Consider the following 15498-nt stretch of genomic DNA (forward strand, 5'->3'; position numbering starts at 1 on the left):
GGTCCCAAGGCCACCACTGGGCCCTGTTGACAAAACCACAATGACAGACTACAATGTGTGCCACAGGTGTGGGAAGAAGCGGCATGTTTCTGAATTTCTGGTCTACGGCCAGCCAAGGAGCTGCTCGCATCCTGCATTTACCCCCTGCCCCCACTCCAGGGATGCGGTCGCCTGCACACGATTCAGAGGGCAGAATGGAGACGTTCCACCTGGCAGAAACTAGACCTGGATGTCACCACCTCCCAGACCGATGCTTTAGTTACTGCACCCACTACCCCCTCCACCCCGAGGACACGTGAGAAATCATCAAGAGCACCGCCAGGCTCTTGGCCCCCAAAGCCATCAAGCTTTCCCTGCCCAAAGATCTTAACATAAATCCTTCCGGGTCCTCTCACCTGCTTAAATCCCAACCACTCACCTAGGACAAGCCTCAACTCTATGAAGTCTGGACACTAAACCAAGTCTGGTAAAGGAAACCGTGAGGACCTATCCTAGTCCCTCCGGGATGTACGGAAGTTCCCTGCCTTCGGCCTCCATCTGAACACCTTCGGGGACAGGGGCCATATGCCCCCCCGCCGGAGAGCACCCATTCCATTCTCGTGGGTTCTGCCCATCATGCAGAATCAGCCTGCCCAGGGGGGCTCCCGGGCCTGGTTCTGCCCTTCAGGGCTTGACCGGAGTCTAGTCCTTGCACCACATGATAGTTCTTTAAAGGTCTTGCCCACGCCAGGCCTGTTCCCCTCGGCCCAGAATGGCTCCTCAGGGCAACCAGCAACACCTCCCCCCACCCCAGCCCAGCCCCCAGGAGAGCTCATTCCTGGTGATCCCCTCCACCGCGTTTTGTTATGTAGTCTACAGAGGTAAACTTCATTTCATTAAAATAAACAAAGCCCACATGTGGCCTCGTCCAGTGTCCTGGCACAGCAGGGCAGCCATCACAGCATGATCTCAGTGCTCACCGTGAAACGGGAGAGAGGATTTCAAAGCACAAGGCTCAGCCTGAAGCCCTGACTCCTGCAGGCAGAGAGAAGGTAAGGATGATCTCATTTTAAAGGACCCTTTAAAAATCTTTAGAGGAGGGGCGCCTGGGTGGTTCAGTCAGTTAAGTGTCCAACTTCCAGCCTGGGTCATGATCTCATGGTTCACAGGTTCGAGCCCAGCATCTTGTTCCAGATGGCTGATGGCATGGAGCCTACTTGAAATTCTCTCTCTCCCTCTCTCTGCCCCTCCCCTGATCGGGTGTGCTCTCTCTCAAATAAATAAACTTTAAAAAAAAAATAATAAAAATCTTTAGAGGAGTGAGCCCATGTGAAAAAAATTGGAAACTGTGGCCAGCTTGGTTAACAGACTTCTGGGAAGGCCAGAGGTGCTGGGTGGAGTTTGAGCCAGTGTCTGTCTTTGCTCTTCACCCCCTGCTGGAGGGAGCACAGCCAACCTGGCCCGCCACTTGGTCGCTGATGGGACAGTCCTATCCTTGGCCCCCGCATGGGATTCCAACGGTGTCCGGAGTGACAGGAAGTTCAGACCTCAGCTCTGGAGCCCAAACCCCTGGGTTCAAAACCCTAGCAACGTTTGTAAGCTTCTGTTGCCTTGACTGTAAAATGTGGCCAGTGATACCCACCCTACAGGCCTGCCCTCAGGTCAAAGGGGATATCCCATGCAAAGCATCCTGTCCAACCAGGCAAAGAGTCAGAACCAAGCGCTATTCCCTCCCATTTGCCCTTTCCCTCCTCCCCTTTGGACTTCAGAGTTTAAAAAAAAAACAAACAAATATTTTTTTTTTGTTAGATAGCTATTAAATTTTTCTTTCTAAAAATATGGATTTCTGGCTTCTTTTAAAACACTGAGGGGCGCCTGGGTGGCTCAGTCGGTTAAGCCGCCGACTTCGGCTCAGGTCATGATCTCGCACTCCGTGAGTTCAAGCCCCGCGTCGGGCTCTGTGCTGACAGCTCAGAGCCTGGAGCCTGTTTCCGATTCTGTGTCTCCCTCTCTCTCTGACCCTCCCCCGTTCATGCTCTGTCTCTCTCTGTCTCAAAAATAAATAAACGTTAAAAAAAAAAAAAAAAAAACACTGAAAGATGTGGCGATGCTGGAACCCACATTCCCAGAGAGGAACAAACGATTAGAGATGCATGGCAGGTGCCCCGCTTAGAAGGACATGCTCTCCCAGTTCTCCACAATCCCCCCCCATCCCTACGGTCACCCCTGACCCACCTTCTCCATCCTTCACTTCCCGGCCCCAGGGGACATGTGTGGTTGCTCCAGACCAGCTGAGTGCCATTTTCTTTGGTTTCCCAGCCCTGCTTGGTTGAAACTTTTTCTGCCACGTCTTTATTCCTCCCTAACAGACCAACCTACTCTTTTCTTCTTGTTAAAAAGCAGAGAATACGTCCCCACTCAGAAAACCAAGTACCCTGCCGTGTGCAAGTCCTTCGAACATTTACTGAGTACCTACTATGTGCATCACACTGTGAGGAGCCGGCGCCACACGGATGTGGAAGATGCAGTCTTTGCTCCACAGCTGAAGGTGTGCCGGGCCACACGAGGCCCTACCCATGACCGCTCAAGCATTAGCTTGAGTCCCCAGTAAGGCAGGGGATGGCAACATTTTTCTGTAAAAGGCCTGACAGGAAATAGTTTCAGCTTTGCAGGCCATATGGTCTCTGTCGCAACTATTCTGCCAATTGTAGCGGGAAAGCAGACACAGATAATATGCAAACAGACAGGTGTGGCTGTGTTCCAGTATTTACAAAAACCCGTGTCAGCCGCATTTGACATCATGGGCTACACTTTGCCAACACCGTGCTAACGTTTGTGTTTGATGTAGCAATATTCAATCCCTCCATTTCTAGAAAAGAAGGGCGCCAGGGGCTTTAAATTCATTAACCAGAAGAGAGATCTGCTCCTGCGATTTACTGGAGCAAGTCCCCCACCCTCTTTAAGAAAAGGCCGCTCTCCAGGGGCATCTCTCTGGGGTCATGCAGACCGGGTCTGAGTTCTGGTTTTGCCATTTACTGCCCTTGGGACCTTAAGTAAGTTATTTCATCTCGTCAGGGCATCCATTTCCTTCTCATCAAGTGAGGATAACTGGGGCCACCAGAGAGGGCCGCTGTGAGGGTTAAATGAGATCACTGGTACACGGGGCTTTGGCACACCCCCTCCACAGCATATGTGCTCAGCGATCGCAGCTGTGCACACACCTTCAATCGTGAATGAATGGACGGAGACTCTTTCCATCTCTAGATTTCTGGTGCTGCACGGCAGGTGCCCGCTGAGTCCCAGCTGAGTCCTTGGGACACAGTCCTGACACGGCCTGGTTAGGGTGTCCTATTCTAATCACCTCCACCCTCCCCAAATCCTTCAGAGCTGCCCCAGTGCACACAAGAAACTGCACTGCCTCTTCTAAACCATTAAGAACAAGCTAATAACAATTTATACTGAGCTTTAAAGTTTGTTTTTTTGTTTTTCTCAAGTGAAGAAAAAAAGAGTCAAGAAGCTAACAGGCAGAGGAATGCTATTCGGAATGTCCCTGAATGTCCCGGAAGGCTTCTGGACATCAGTCTTCCCGGGACTCTGTGGGGCCTCGGGGCAGCCCTCGCTGTCCAACCCAGTCCGTGTCTGACACTCTCCAGGCAATAGGATTCCCCACCCCAGGCAGCAAAGTGCAGGCAGGCCTTCGGGTGAGGGAAGTAGCAGTCCGCTCACACGGGACCCCATGGCACCAGGATTAGGCTGGGCGTGTGGAGGAGGGGCTGTCACTGGGGTGAGGACCAGGGAGCTGTCCCTTGGCTTTCCAGGAGGCAGACCCGGGGGTGGGGGGCACAGAGACTGGATGGAAAGCGTATTTGTTACATGCAGAATCCACAGGTCGACCAGATGGAGGTGCCGGCAGCCTCACTTCCAAATGCCCCCAGCGATGTGGGACCCGGGGAGTCAGGGCAGAAAAGGCCAGGAGAGCAGAGAGCAGAAACTCAGGCTCCGAGAGGAGCCAGCCCACCAGCAGGCCTCACTCACCTTCGGCTCCAATGGACACGAGCTTGACTCCCTTGCTGGCGATGAAATCCAGGGCCTTGTTGACGTTGGAGATCTTGTGCACTCTCATTTTGCCTCTCTCCGGCTTGGCCAAGCGCTCCCCTGAATACAGACCGAGAGGGAGGGCAGGAAGGGTGAGATGCTGTTTCCCGGGACCCGGGCTGCTGCTCTCACGACCCCCTCGCCTGGCTGCGAGCGAGGGCCACGCTGGCAGGAAACAACAGAGAGAGCCGACCCTGCCTCTTTTCTGCCACTTCTCAGACCTGAACTGCTTGCCTCCACCCAGCAGATCTGTAGTAAGCAGCCCCCCACCCCAATCAGGGACTTGGCTGGGTGCTAGGAATAGAGGGGTGAATGAAACCGTTTCCCTGCCTTTGTGCACTTACAGACCAGGAGGAGCTTCAACAGACAAACACACAAGTATATGCAAATGAGCAAACACCAAGAAGGATAAATACTTAACAAAAGGATGCAGAGGAGCACAGGAGGAGGACAAAGGGCTTAGGGAAGTCAGGGAAGGCCTGTGAGTGGGAGGGCAGCCAGGCCGGGACAGCAGGGAGTGATGTTCAAGGCAGAAAAGGAACAGCACATGCAAAGGCCCTGAATCCCTTCTAGTCTGGAACGTTTGGCCTGGGAAGGTGTGTCGGCACTCTCGAATATTCTGGAAAAGTTCCTGGCGTTTGAATGGAGCTGCCCACAGCCTCCCTCTCTCACTTGAAACCGCTGCCTCCCGCAGGGACATCGTTGGCTTGGCTCCAAGTCAACCCCCCACCCTCACTCCACCCCCTCCTCCAACTCAGGTGTCAGGCTCAGAAGCTGTGGGGAAAGGATGGTGCCCCCAACAGCCCACTAAGAGCACTTTCGGCTCAGAACAGAGGCACTCGGGGCCTTCTCGAAACTATTTGAAAAATTCATATGCCTAACACGCGCGCCCATACCGGGGGAAGGGCACAGAGCAGTAAAGTCTCTAAGAGGCCAGGGGCACCAAAGGGCTGAGAAGTACCATCCTAGAGCCCCAGACTCAGTACGCCTGCACCTGCCACGGTCTCCAGCACAGCCAGCTGCACACCCCTCTGTGCCACACCAAGCACGTGAGCCGCCTGGCTGAGAGAGCTCAAGGGGCTGGGCAGCCACAAGGTCAGAGCAGCGCTTCTGCAGGGGGCCTCCCGGCCCCCCAGCTTCTAGGGAACAGACTTCCTGCTACAGATGGGATGAGGCAGTTCCCAGGGAAGCACAGCTGGGCTTTTGTGATTAAATCAGGACTTTCCACTCGCGGCCGCTGCTCAGCCTCTCCAGCAAGGTATCCCGCCGTCCTCCCGGGCGGATGACACGCCACATCTTCCCACAGGATGGATGGAAGCGGCACCCCATCCCGCCCCCCGCCCCGAAGGCCCTCCTGCTAAAGACCCGGCCGTTAGGTCCCACCAAGCCCGGGCTCCCCAGCCAGCTGACGGCTGTGCACACCGGCTGGAACAGGACGGCGGAGGCGGTCAGGCCGGCAGTTCTCGAGCTTCAGACACCCAGCCTTCACCTGCCTCCTACGTTTCTGATTTAGGAAGTTTGGGGCGTGTTCTGGGAATCTGCAGGCTGACAAGCAGTCCTGTGGACTCTGGTGTGGGTGGTCCAGGGACGCTTCTCAGAGGACCTCTGCAGGCAGCAGCCCCTTCCTTCCGTCACTCTATCCACCTCAAGACACTCAAGGAAGAAAAGGCAACGTCTCAGTGACTCCATTTCTCCCACTCCGTGGGAAGAGACGAGACCGCTTCACGGACGCACACCGTGTCCCGTTCAGTGGGGACACACTGGCAGCTACACAGAAAAGCCCAGTTCAGGGCATCCGGTCACCCTACTATTTGCCAAGCATCACCTACATGCCGAGTACAATCTGAAGCACTTGAGACACAGAGATGAGACCATCCCTGTCCCCAAACAGCTCAGGGTAGAAGGGGGGAAAAAAACCAAGTGAGCCACAAATGATCATGCCACGGGGAAACTAACACAGAAGAGGAATTAATGGGGTGTGACAGGAGCCCAGAGGAGGGCGGCCACTCACGTGGCGAAAGCCTTCCTGGAGGGAAACCCCGGGCTGAGTTTTAAAGAATGAAAAAGAACAACACCAGGTTTGTTTAAACGAAGAAATGCTGAAGAGGAGGCAGGGAAGGATGCTCTAAAAGGCAGTTAAAGGAAAACAGTGTGGCAGTTCCTACAAAAAGTTAAACATAGAATTACCATATGATCCAGCATTTCTACTTCTAGGTTTATACCCCCAAAGAATTGAAAGCAGGGACTCGAACAGACATCATCCACTCATGTTCACAGCAGCATCTTTCCGGATAGCCACAAGGTGGAAGCCGTCCGTCCAAATGTCCCATCAGATGAGTGGATAAGCAAAACGTGGCACGTACATACAGTGGGATATTAGCCTGCCAAAGGAAGGAGATTCCGACACGTGGTACAACACGGATGAGCGCAGAAGACGTTACGATGAAATAAGACAGCCACAAAAGGACACGTGTCCTGTATGATTCCACTATTATGAGGTGCTGAGAACAGGCAAACACACCGAGACTATGAGAATGGTGGCTTCCAGGGGCTCGAGGGAGAAGGGATGGGGGAGTTAGTGTTTAATGGGCTTGGAGTCTGCATGGGATGATGGAAAAGTCTAGAGATGGATGGTGGTGATGGCAGCACAACACTGGGAACGTACTGACTACTTCTGGGTACAATTAAAAATGTTCAAAATGTTGGGGGCATGGGTGTCTCAGCTGGTTAAGCTTTCAGCTCAGGTCATGATCTCACAGTTTCGTGAGTTCGAGACCCGCGTCAGGCTCCATGCTGATGGTGCAGAGCCTGCTTGGGATTCTCTCTCTCTCCCCCTCTCTCTCTCCCATTCTCTCTACCCCTCCCCCATTCATGCTGTCTCTGTCTCTCTCAAAATAAATAAATACTTTAAAAATGTTCAAAATGCTAAATTTTATGTTATGCAGATTTTACCACACACACACACAATTCCCCACCCCACCCCCCAATGCACAGATTTCACCTGCAAGGGGTTATTTAGAAGTATTGGGGGGAAAAAGTCAGTGGGAGCTTATGCAAAAGCCCAGAGGGTTTCCAGAAAGCATGTCACTGGTGAGGACTGCATGTCTCTTGGGGTGGCAGAGGGTCTGAGGTCTGATACCTTTTTGGGAAGTTAGTTGAAAACAAAACAGGTGCCAGCTCACAAAGGATCCTTCGAGCTATGCTAAGGAATGTGGGCCACAGGCTTCGAGCCCTGGGGAGGCACTGAAGGGCTCTGAGCAGGGAACAGGGAGACCATATTTGGGCCGTCAGATGGTCCCTCTGGCTACGCTGTGGGTGATGGACTGCAGCGGCGGGGAAGGAGCCAGGTGGGGGTTGCAGGCCTCTGTGGACCACCTAGGTGAGAGCTGACCCAGGGCCACACTGATACCACGGTAGCAGAGGTTAAAAGGATAACAGAAAGGGGCGCCTGGGTGGCTCAGCTGACCGTCCGACTTCAGCTCAGGTCATGATCTCATGATTCATGAGTTCGAGCCCCACACTGGGCTTGCTCCTGTCAGCACGGAGCCCGCTTTGGATCCTCTGTTCTCCTCACTCTCTGCCCCTGCCCCGCTCTTTCTCTCTCAAAAATAAATAAACATTAAAAAAGAAAAAAAGAAAGGATAACAGAACGGACAGAACTCGAATGCCCAGTTGGAGACAGAGGAAGAGCGGTCTTTGATTCCTACATTAGGTTCAGAAGGACAAGATGGAGATGATGAGAGGAAAGAGGTCTGCCGGGGCCAGGGCTGGTCAGTGCAGTTTGGGACCCGCTGAGGGGATCCTGGGGGGGAAGGGGGTGGAGATGGGGTTTGAGAGAAAAGGCTGGACTGAGACCAGGTCTGGGACTCACTAGGGTCAAGGTAGAAGGTAAAGTGAAGAGAGTAGCTATGATTACCCAGTGTATGAACCAAGGTGAGAATGTTGGAACCACCGACCCCTAAGGCATCGTGGAGGAAAGGTACTCATAAGAAAGTGGAAATGTGCATTCAAAGGGAGCTGCCCCTCCAGATTTCTGGACATCCAAATTCTACACGGGGGGCCAGATAAGCGAGTGGGATCATCTGGATATAGGCAGATGGGTTCTAGTGGAGCTGAGGTTTGGAGATGGTTACATAATGACCCCAAAGTCCAAGCACTCTGGAGGGGGGAAGGGACCTCCGAGACCACCCTCCATACTCCCTCGTTTTGCAAATGAGGGTGCTAAGGCAGAAAGGCAGTGACATGTCCAAGGACACATGGACGGCTGGCCGCAGCAGAGCTGGAAGCAAACCCGGTCTCCTCGTCTTAATTCACACAGGTCGCCCCTGACTTCTTGCAAGAGACCCACAGCTCACCACGACCAAAGGCAGAGCAGAAGCAGGTGGCAGACAGTGCTCCCAAAGCAGCCGAGCCCAGCAGGCAGCACCCCGTCTTCGGCCAGGGTGGCCCACCTCACCTGAGATGACCTCCAGCAGCAGCATGAGCTTTAGTCCGTCCCGGAAGTCCTCCTCGATGTTCTCGATCTGCGTCCCCGCCTTGCGAAGGTGGGAGTTGCACCATGCCGTGAACGTCTGGGCAAAGGAAAGACGAGCAGGCGGTCAGGCTCCCCACAGGTCCCATGGTCTCTGAAGCCCTCACAGGGGCCTCCGGGGGTCCCCAGGACCCACCTGCCTCATGCCCTTTCCAGCTGCTGTGTTGGCACCAGTGGGATGGACAAAACGACATGTCCTTTAACGCTTCCCCAACCAACCTTCTTCCAAAAACACCACCCCGTCCACAGCAGAAGAGCCAACAATTTACCTCTTGGGGTATAAGGCTTAGTTTCGATCTTCACAGTTACAAGGCAGATTACCCCAGAGGTAACACATTAAGCCTCGCTAATTAATTAGGGCAAAACAGTTCGTTAAATCCTTGTCCACTTGGCAGGGACAAGGGAAAGACTTAGTAAGTCTTGTCGGGATCAGAGTTCAGAGGCCCGGGATCAGGATAAAGGAGAAAACGGTGAGCATCCCGATGCCGGCGTGTGTGTATGTTTGGGGTAGGGATGTGGAGCCACCTCAAGCTGCAAGAGCATGAGGAAGAATTCCAGGAAGGGAATCTAAGGAGAGAAAATGAAAGACCGTCTATATTGTAATTTTCTAGCCAGTGGGGACAGAGCAGCAACACTGAAGCCTCTTCTGTAGCAACCAAGCAGTCCTGTGCCAACAGCACCACCTCGTGGCTCAAACAAGGAACAGGGTGACTCAACAAGCAGAGAAAAAAAAAAAAAAAGCACGTGCTTCAATTTCCCACGCCCTCCTAAAATCTGGGCAGGGGTCTCTCCCCAGCTGCCACATTCCACGGGAAACAGAGAGAGGAACTCTCTTGCTTCAGATCCAATCCACTTTTGGCAACTCCACACTTCTATGCATCAACCAAACGGCACTCAACTACATGGGGGCTCAAGAGCCAACGTCCAGCCCCCCACAGCAGGGCCAGTCAGCATTCTTCCCACCTGCCCTGCGAAGTTGCAACAGTGAGCAGTGTGTTACTCAGCAGCAGCAGCTGCCCCAGAACTACCCTCCTCCTCAGCAAGGTCACCAGACTCATGACCCCCCCTCCCCCACCACTTCCTCTTGCCCAGGAGGAACAGTTAAGTGGCAATGAACTGGCAGAAGGGAAGATCGCCACACCGGTGACCATCAGGGGAAAAGAAATGGTTGCTTAGGTTTATAAGGAAGAATTACAGAGCCTGTGAGCAGGAAGAAGGGATAACCGTTCACGTAGGTGGGGAGAAGAGGCAGTATTATGACACCCCCAGTTCTGATCTTACCTTTAAACCATGCCTCACTAGGAATTTACCAACATGGGCTACTTCTCTGTCCCTGCAAACACACCTCCACTCTATAGGCCAGTCTGCTCCCGTGAGAGAGAAGAGGCACATATGTGCTCTCCAAAAGCTTTGCGAAGGTTGGCACATAGGCTAAGGGTGGGCAGGGGGCGTAGACGAATCCTCAGCCTGGAATATCCTCTGGGTCACGCTTGGCTAGCTCATGCTCATCTCCCAAGATCAGGCTAAGGTATCACCTCCTCCGGGAAGCCTTCCTGACAGCCAACTGCCACATCTGGGTTGGGGCACAGAGCCCAAAGCACCCCACGCCCACTCCATCATTGCCCATATCCCACTGCATGTTCCTTGCCTGGCCACCTGCCAGAATGGGAGCTCCTGAAGGTGTGGACTCAATGCTCTCCCCAGAGTCCCAGGCACAGAGTCAGGGACACAGCAGTGACCAAAAGAGCAAAACCCCCTGCCCCGTGCAGCGGACATTCTAGTGGAAAATTGGGCAACTGGGGAAGGAGCCAGTGAGAAGCTGATGTGAAGGGAGGGGGCCTAGAGGATCCCACTGCGCCTGTGGGTGATGCCGGATGGTATCAGAGAGGGGGCCACACAGTGCCCTCAGGGACCCTCCGGAAGTGTGAGACGACAGCTCAGAGGAAAGGGCAAGAAGGAATATTTACTGGGTGCCCTTCCTTTGTGTTGGTGCTACAACCTGGCAGGAAATGAGAGGGCACTTAGCCTTTATCTTCATTTTGTTAAGACTATTTTGGTTGTGGGGCGCCTGGGTGGCGCAGTCGGTTAAGCGTCCGACTTCAGCCAGGTCACAATCTCGCGGTCCGTGAGTTCGAGCCCCGCGTCAGGCTCTGGGTTGATGGCTCAGAGCCTGGAGCCTGTTTCCGATTCTGTGTCTCCCTCTCTCTCTGTCCCTCCCCTGTTCATGCTCTGTCTCTCTCTGTCCCAAAAATAAATAAACATTGAAAAAAAAAATTAAAAAAAAAAAAGACTATTTTGGTTGTTGTAAAAAATATTAGAGTGTTAGAGAAATTTTTTATCTTGAAGATAATTTATTTGTGGTTCCATATTCTCCCTCAGCTGCACCTGTCCATATACTACTGCCTGGATGTCACCACACTGTGTAGTTAGCCGGGGAGGGTGGGGGGGGAGTCTTTCTTCATTTACCACCATCTTGGATTTCCACAGCGCCTTGTTCTCATCTCCCTTCCAGGCCCACACTCTGCCACTGCCTGGAGTTTTCTACAGACTGGAGGGTAAGTGGATCCACACCCCTCCCACCCCCCCAAGCAGGGGACAATTTCAGTCCTAATGTGGCCAGGGTCCTGGCGGGAATCACCAGCACAGCTGGGGCCTGTGAAATCTCACTGTTTATCACCCAGTTGTGGAGAGGGGTTGGGGATGAGAGGAAGAAGCTGGTTTTGAAAAAAGACACTGCTTTTGCAAGAGGAAAATGCTGTTGAAAGCAGCCAGCCCCATTTCCTGGGGAAGCCAGGCTCAGAGCCCTGGGAGACAGAAATGCACCTGTGTTTGCTCACGTCTCCCACACAAAACCCTGCTTCTGAGGCCTCTGGGACTGTGCTTCGCTAAAACCCTCAGTCTTGCATCCCGGGCCCCACTGATGATGCCTTGAAGGGGCGTCTGAGCACGTCCCAAATAAGACAGTTCCACCAACAAGCAGCACCCATCACGCAACTCAGGCTTACATAGGAAATGGCGGAGGTAACTTGGTGACCGAGAACGTGCCTTCAAGATATACCAGATCTGGATTCAGTGCTTAGATCTACTCTCTTCAAGCTGCGTGACCTTCAGACCACCCTCCTTAAACTTTAGTTTCCTGAACAGTAAAAAAGAGACAGTGACGGCATGCTTTAAGTCAGGAGGATTCACTAGAAAACACTTAGAAAGTGCCTGTCACTTAGAAAAGTGCACAATCCATGGTAAAGGAGGAGAAAGGGTAGCTCCCCTGAAACCTCCCAGTGGACCCATCACTCTGTGTCCCCAGCCTGCAGCCTTCCCACCAAACTCTGCCTGGGGCCCACCCCAAAAGTGCAGCCCTGGGTTCCCAAGAAGACACTTAGTGGGTCTGAGAACGCGGATGTGTTACGGGAAAGGACTACCATTGTGTGGGGTGCAGAAAGCATGTGACTTTGACAGCGGCCTTGTGACTCCTCAACAGAGGACAGACTAATAGGGCAAAGAGTGTGTGGGGGGGAGCGCGGGGGGGGGGGGGGAGGGGACGTACAGCACCAGCAACGTGGGCATCCAGGCACACCACGCAGTGATATTCTTTCCTCCAGCGTATGGCCCCACCTGTTGTGTCTGAGACACTGAAGATTCACGCTTCCCTGGCCAGGGCAGCGCTTCAGGAGCTCCTTAGTAAAGGATTTATTAAACTATGGTTTCCAAGCCCAGAGCTCAAGTAATTTCCACAAGAAACATGAAGGGTGGAGGGGTCTCAATTCCTGGTGAAGACGCACGAACAGACCTTGGTCTTGACGCTCAAGCTCCAACATTATGACCGAGGAGGACACCTGCCCCTTAGCAGTGCCCCAGGGGTCCAGCAAGGAGGAAAAACCAGCAGCCACAATGGACGTCCATGGCTAGAGACCCAGGGCCCCTTGACCCCCAGTGCGGGGAGCAGTGCTATCCCAGCCGGGCTATGGTCCAGTCTCATTCAAACGAAGGGCAGAGGGCCATTTTATTGCCTTAGTCCCCGCCAGGCCATGCCCCATTGGACCTTCCCCTTGCTCCAACTGCATCATCACTGGGTCCATCTTTAGCTCACAGCCTAAAGAGATAGAGGGAACCAGTGGGCTTTCTGTGGATGCACGCAGTTGCAGAAATGGGCTTGGGAAACATGCTTGGGGTGCAGGTTCCCTTTCCCATTTCGCCCTCCTCCAGCCCTGCGGCAAGTTCTGAGGGCGCTAGACAGAGAGACAGGGGCTAGCGGAGAACCTGGATCCCGTTCAACCTCTCACTGACCTTGAATTATCTACCCATATCCCATCTGGATTACCCCATAGGCATGACTCGGAGGCTGAACCTTTAAAGTCCAGCGGCGTTCATAGCCTTGATCTTGGTGGGAGAAGGGAGTGCAAAACACGAGATGCTGAAGCACAGGAAGGTCACTCTACAGAGTGAGCATCTAAGAGCCTGGAAGGGTTCATTCTAAAGAAGACCATGCAACCACTTCTGGTCAGGTGGGCACCCTGGGCCAGTGACACAATAGGGCTCTGCCTCAAGGCACTCATCTGTAGAATGGGGGGTAATATGATGGGGGTAATAAGAGCATGGGGTTGGAGGGGCCAGTAAGACGATCTGTTCAAAACATTGAAAAGAGCCTGGAAGAGAGTGACTGCTTAATAATTACCTATCATTACTGCTACCACAATAATTAGAGTTATTGCAAGCTCCTGCTGCCCAACATATTTCACCAAAGAATGTTAGAGCTGGGAAAGACGCTAACATCACCCAAGTCAAAGCCTCACTTTACAATGGAGGACACACGACCAGAGAAGGCGAGTGGCTTTTCCCAGGCCACCAAGTTGGCTGTATTCACAAACCAGCCAGCCTCCTGACTCCCCACCCCACACACTTTCTGTTCCACCAGGACATCGTAGATTTCAGATTCAGGTACAGGTGGGCTGAATCTTGTGGAGTATCACTGAAAATGGGTCACTGTGAAGTGAAAATACCAACTAGACAGGATCTGGATGACTCCGGTCAGCACTGGCACAGAGTCTGAGCTGATGAAACGTCAACAGAGCTGGCGTGGGGTGGGCAGCCTCTCCGGGGGCCGGGGGCAGCGTGATGGAGAGAGATGAGGGGAGCAGAGCCACGAAACAGGCAGGTGACCACCAAGACATGGGAAAGCGTTCTGGATGGTGAGCGGATCAGAAACACGTCTTTGCAGGGAACTCTGGGGACTGGGGCTCTTTGACCAGGAGGACAGAAGAGAGGGCTCAGAGGCCACCCCAAATAGCTGAAAGATCTTCCTGTGGATGAGCAAATCAGCTTGCTGGCTGCAGCCCCAGGCGGGACAAGGCAGAAGCAAAGAGCAAGCCTGACCTGCATCTAGTCCCAGCTCTGCCCCTGAGTGATCCTGAACAAGGGACATCACTTCTCCCACCCTCAATCTCCACATCTGTAAAATGGGTATAAGAAGAGAACCCACCTTGAAGGATGGTGAGGATCAATACAGCAACACATGGCACAACTGCTAAGTACAACCACACACACATCAGGTTCAATGAATGGTGGCCACCGTTACTAGGTGGAGGACAGGAAGCTTCCGGGAAGGCTGGAGTTCAATGTAATAAACAGACCTAATGTTGGATGTACAGTGTGCTATCTGCCAAAGGTATGTGCTTGGTGAGGGTGCTAGGAAAGGATCCAAGTACCCCTGGGGGCTGTACTAAGTAAGGTCCCTTATAATTCTGATTCTTTGAGAGACCAAGGCAGTCCTTGTTCCCTTAGAGATATGTTTAAGGAGCTCAGTTACCAAGAGTCACACTTAAATGTCTAAACAGGGCTTCTCAGCCTCCGTACTATTGACATTTGGGGCTGGTGACTTCTTTGTTAGGGGACCTGTTCTATGCATCACAGGATGTTCAGCAACATCCCTAGCCCCTCCTGTGAGACTCCAGCAACATCTCCCCATGTCAAGTTGTGAAACCAAAACTCACCCCTAGCTGAGAACCTACAGGAGACAAACATACACCCTAAATAATAAGATTAGCAGCTAACGTCGCCTAAGCACTTCTGGGTATTGCACCCCCTTTAAATCCTGTATCTTCACGGCAACACTGCAAAGCAGGTGCTATTATTCTTTGCCATTTTACAGATGAGGAAACTAAGGCTCAAGGAGGTTGAATGCATGAGCAAAAGGGGCAAATGTAAGAAAAGTAGGACTGGCTAGTCCTCACCGCCACGTACGCTCACGCATCTTTCTTAAAACACTGGCCCTCTTGGGGACAGCAACACGGGCACAGAGAAGAGGTTGCCAGGGTACAAGACGGCAGGTGACAACTGGAACTCAGCTTCAGTATGAGAGTGGGGGTGACGAGGGGACAGGAGCAGCCTCTGCCCCATTTCACATGGGAACATGGGCCCTCGGTTGCCAGCTCTCCAATGAAGGGGAGCTAGAAATCCGGCCCTTTTATATGAATCCCCTAGTTTTTAAATGCTCATACCATTTAAAAATAAGACATCCCACAAGCCCCCAAAAAGCTGTCACCAGGATAAGTCTGAATTCAGACTCATAGGGTCCCACGGCATCTGGCTGGCTTAGTCGATAGAGCATGTGACTCTTGACCTTGGGGTTGTGAGTTCAAGACCCATGTTGGATGTAGAGATTACTTAAAAATAAAATGTTTTTTTAAAAGGAAGGGGGGGGGGCACCTGGGTGGCTCAGTCAGTGAAACGTCCGACGTCAGCTCAGGTCATGATCTTGCGGTCCGTGGGTTTGAGCCCCGCATCGGGCTCTGTACTGACAGCTCAGAGCCTTGAGTCTGCTTCGGATTCTTGTCTCCCTCTCTCTCTGCTCCTCCCCTGCTGGTGCTCTGTCTCTCTTTCTCAAAAATAAACATTAA

The 15498-nt window shown here is 52.9% G+C and overlaps 1 protein-coding gene across 5 annotated transcripts in view; it reads right to left on the bottom strand.

Annotated features, from left to right (window-relative positions):
* The window catches only part of ACTN1 (actinin alpha 1), a 100912-nt gene that overhangs the window by 41217 nt on the left and 44197 nt on the right, over positions 1 to 15498 (bottom strand). For all 5 annotated transcript variants that reach the window (XM_045451391.1, XM_045451390.1, XM_045451387.1 and 2 more), the window contains exons 2-3: positions 8531 to 8645; positions 4015 to 4134 (exon numbers count right to left, since the gene is read on the bottom strand). In XM_045451391.1, coding sequence (XP_045307347.1) covers positions 4015 to 4134; positions 8531 to 8645 — 235 coding nt within the window. The remainder of the gene's footprint in view (positions 1 to 4014; positions 4135 to 8530; positions 8646 to 15498) is intronic.

This window comes from Leopardus geoffroyi, chromosome B3, assembly GCF_018350155.1.
Source record: "Leopardus geoffroyi isolate Oge1 chromosome B3, O.geoffroyi_Oge1_pat1.0, whole genome shotgun sequence".
NCBI classification, from domain to species: Eukaryota; Metazoa; Chordata; class Mammalia; order Carnivora; family Felidae; genus Leopardus; species Leopardus geoffroyi.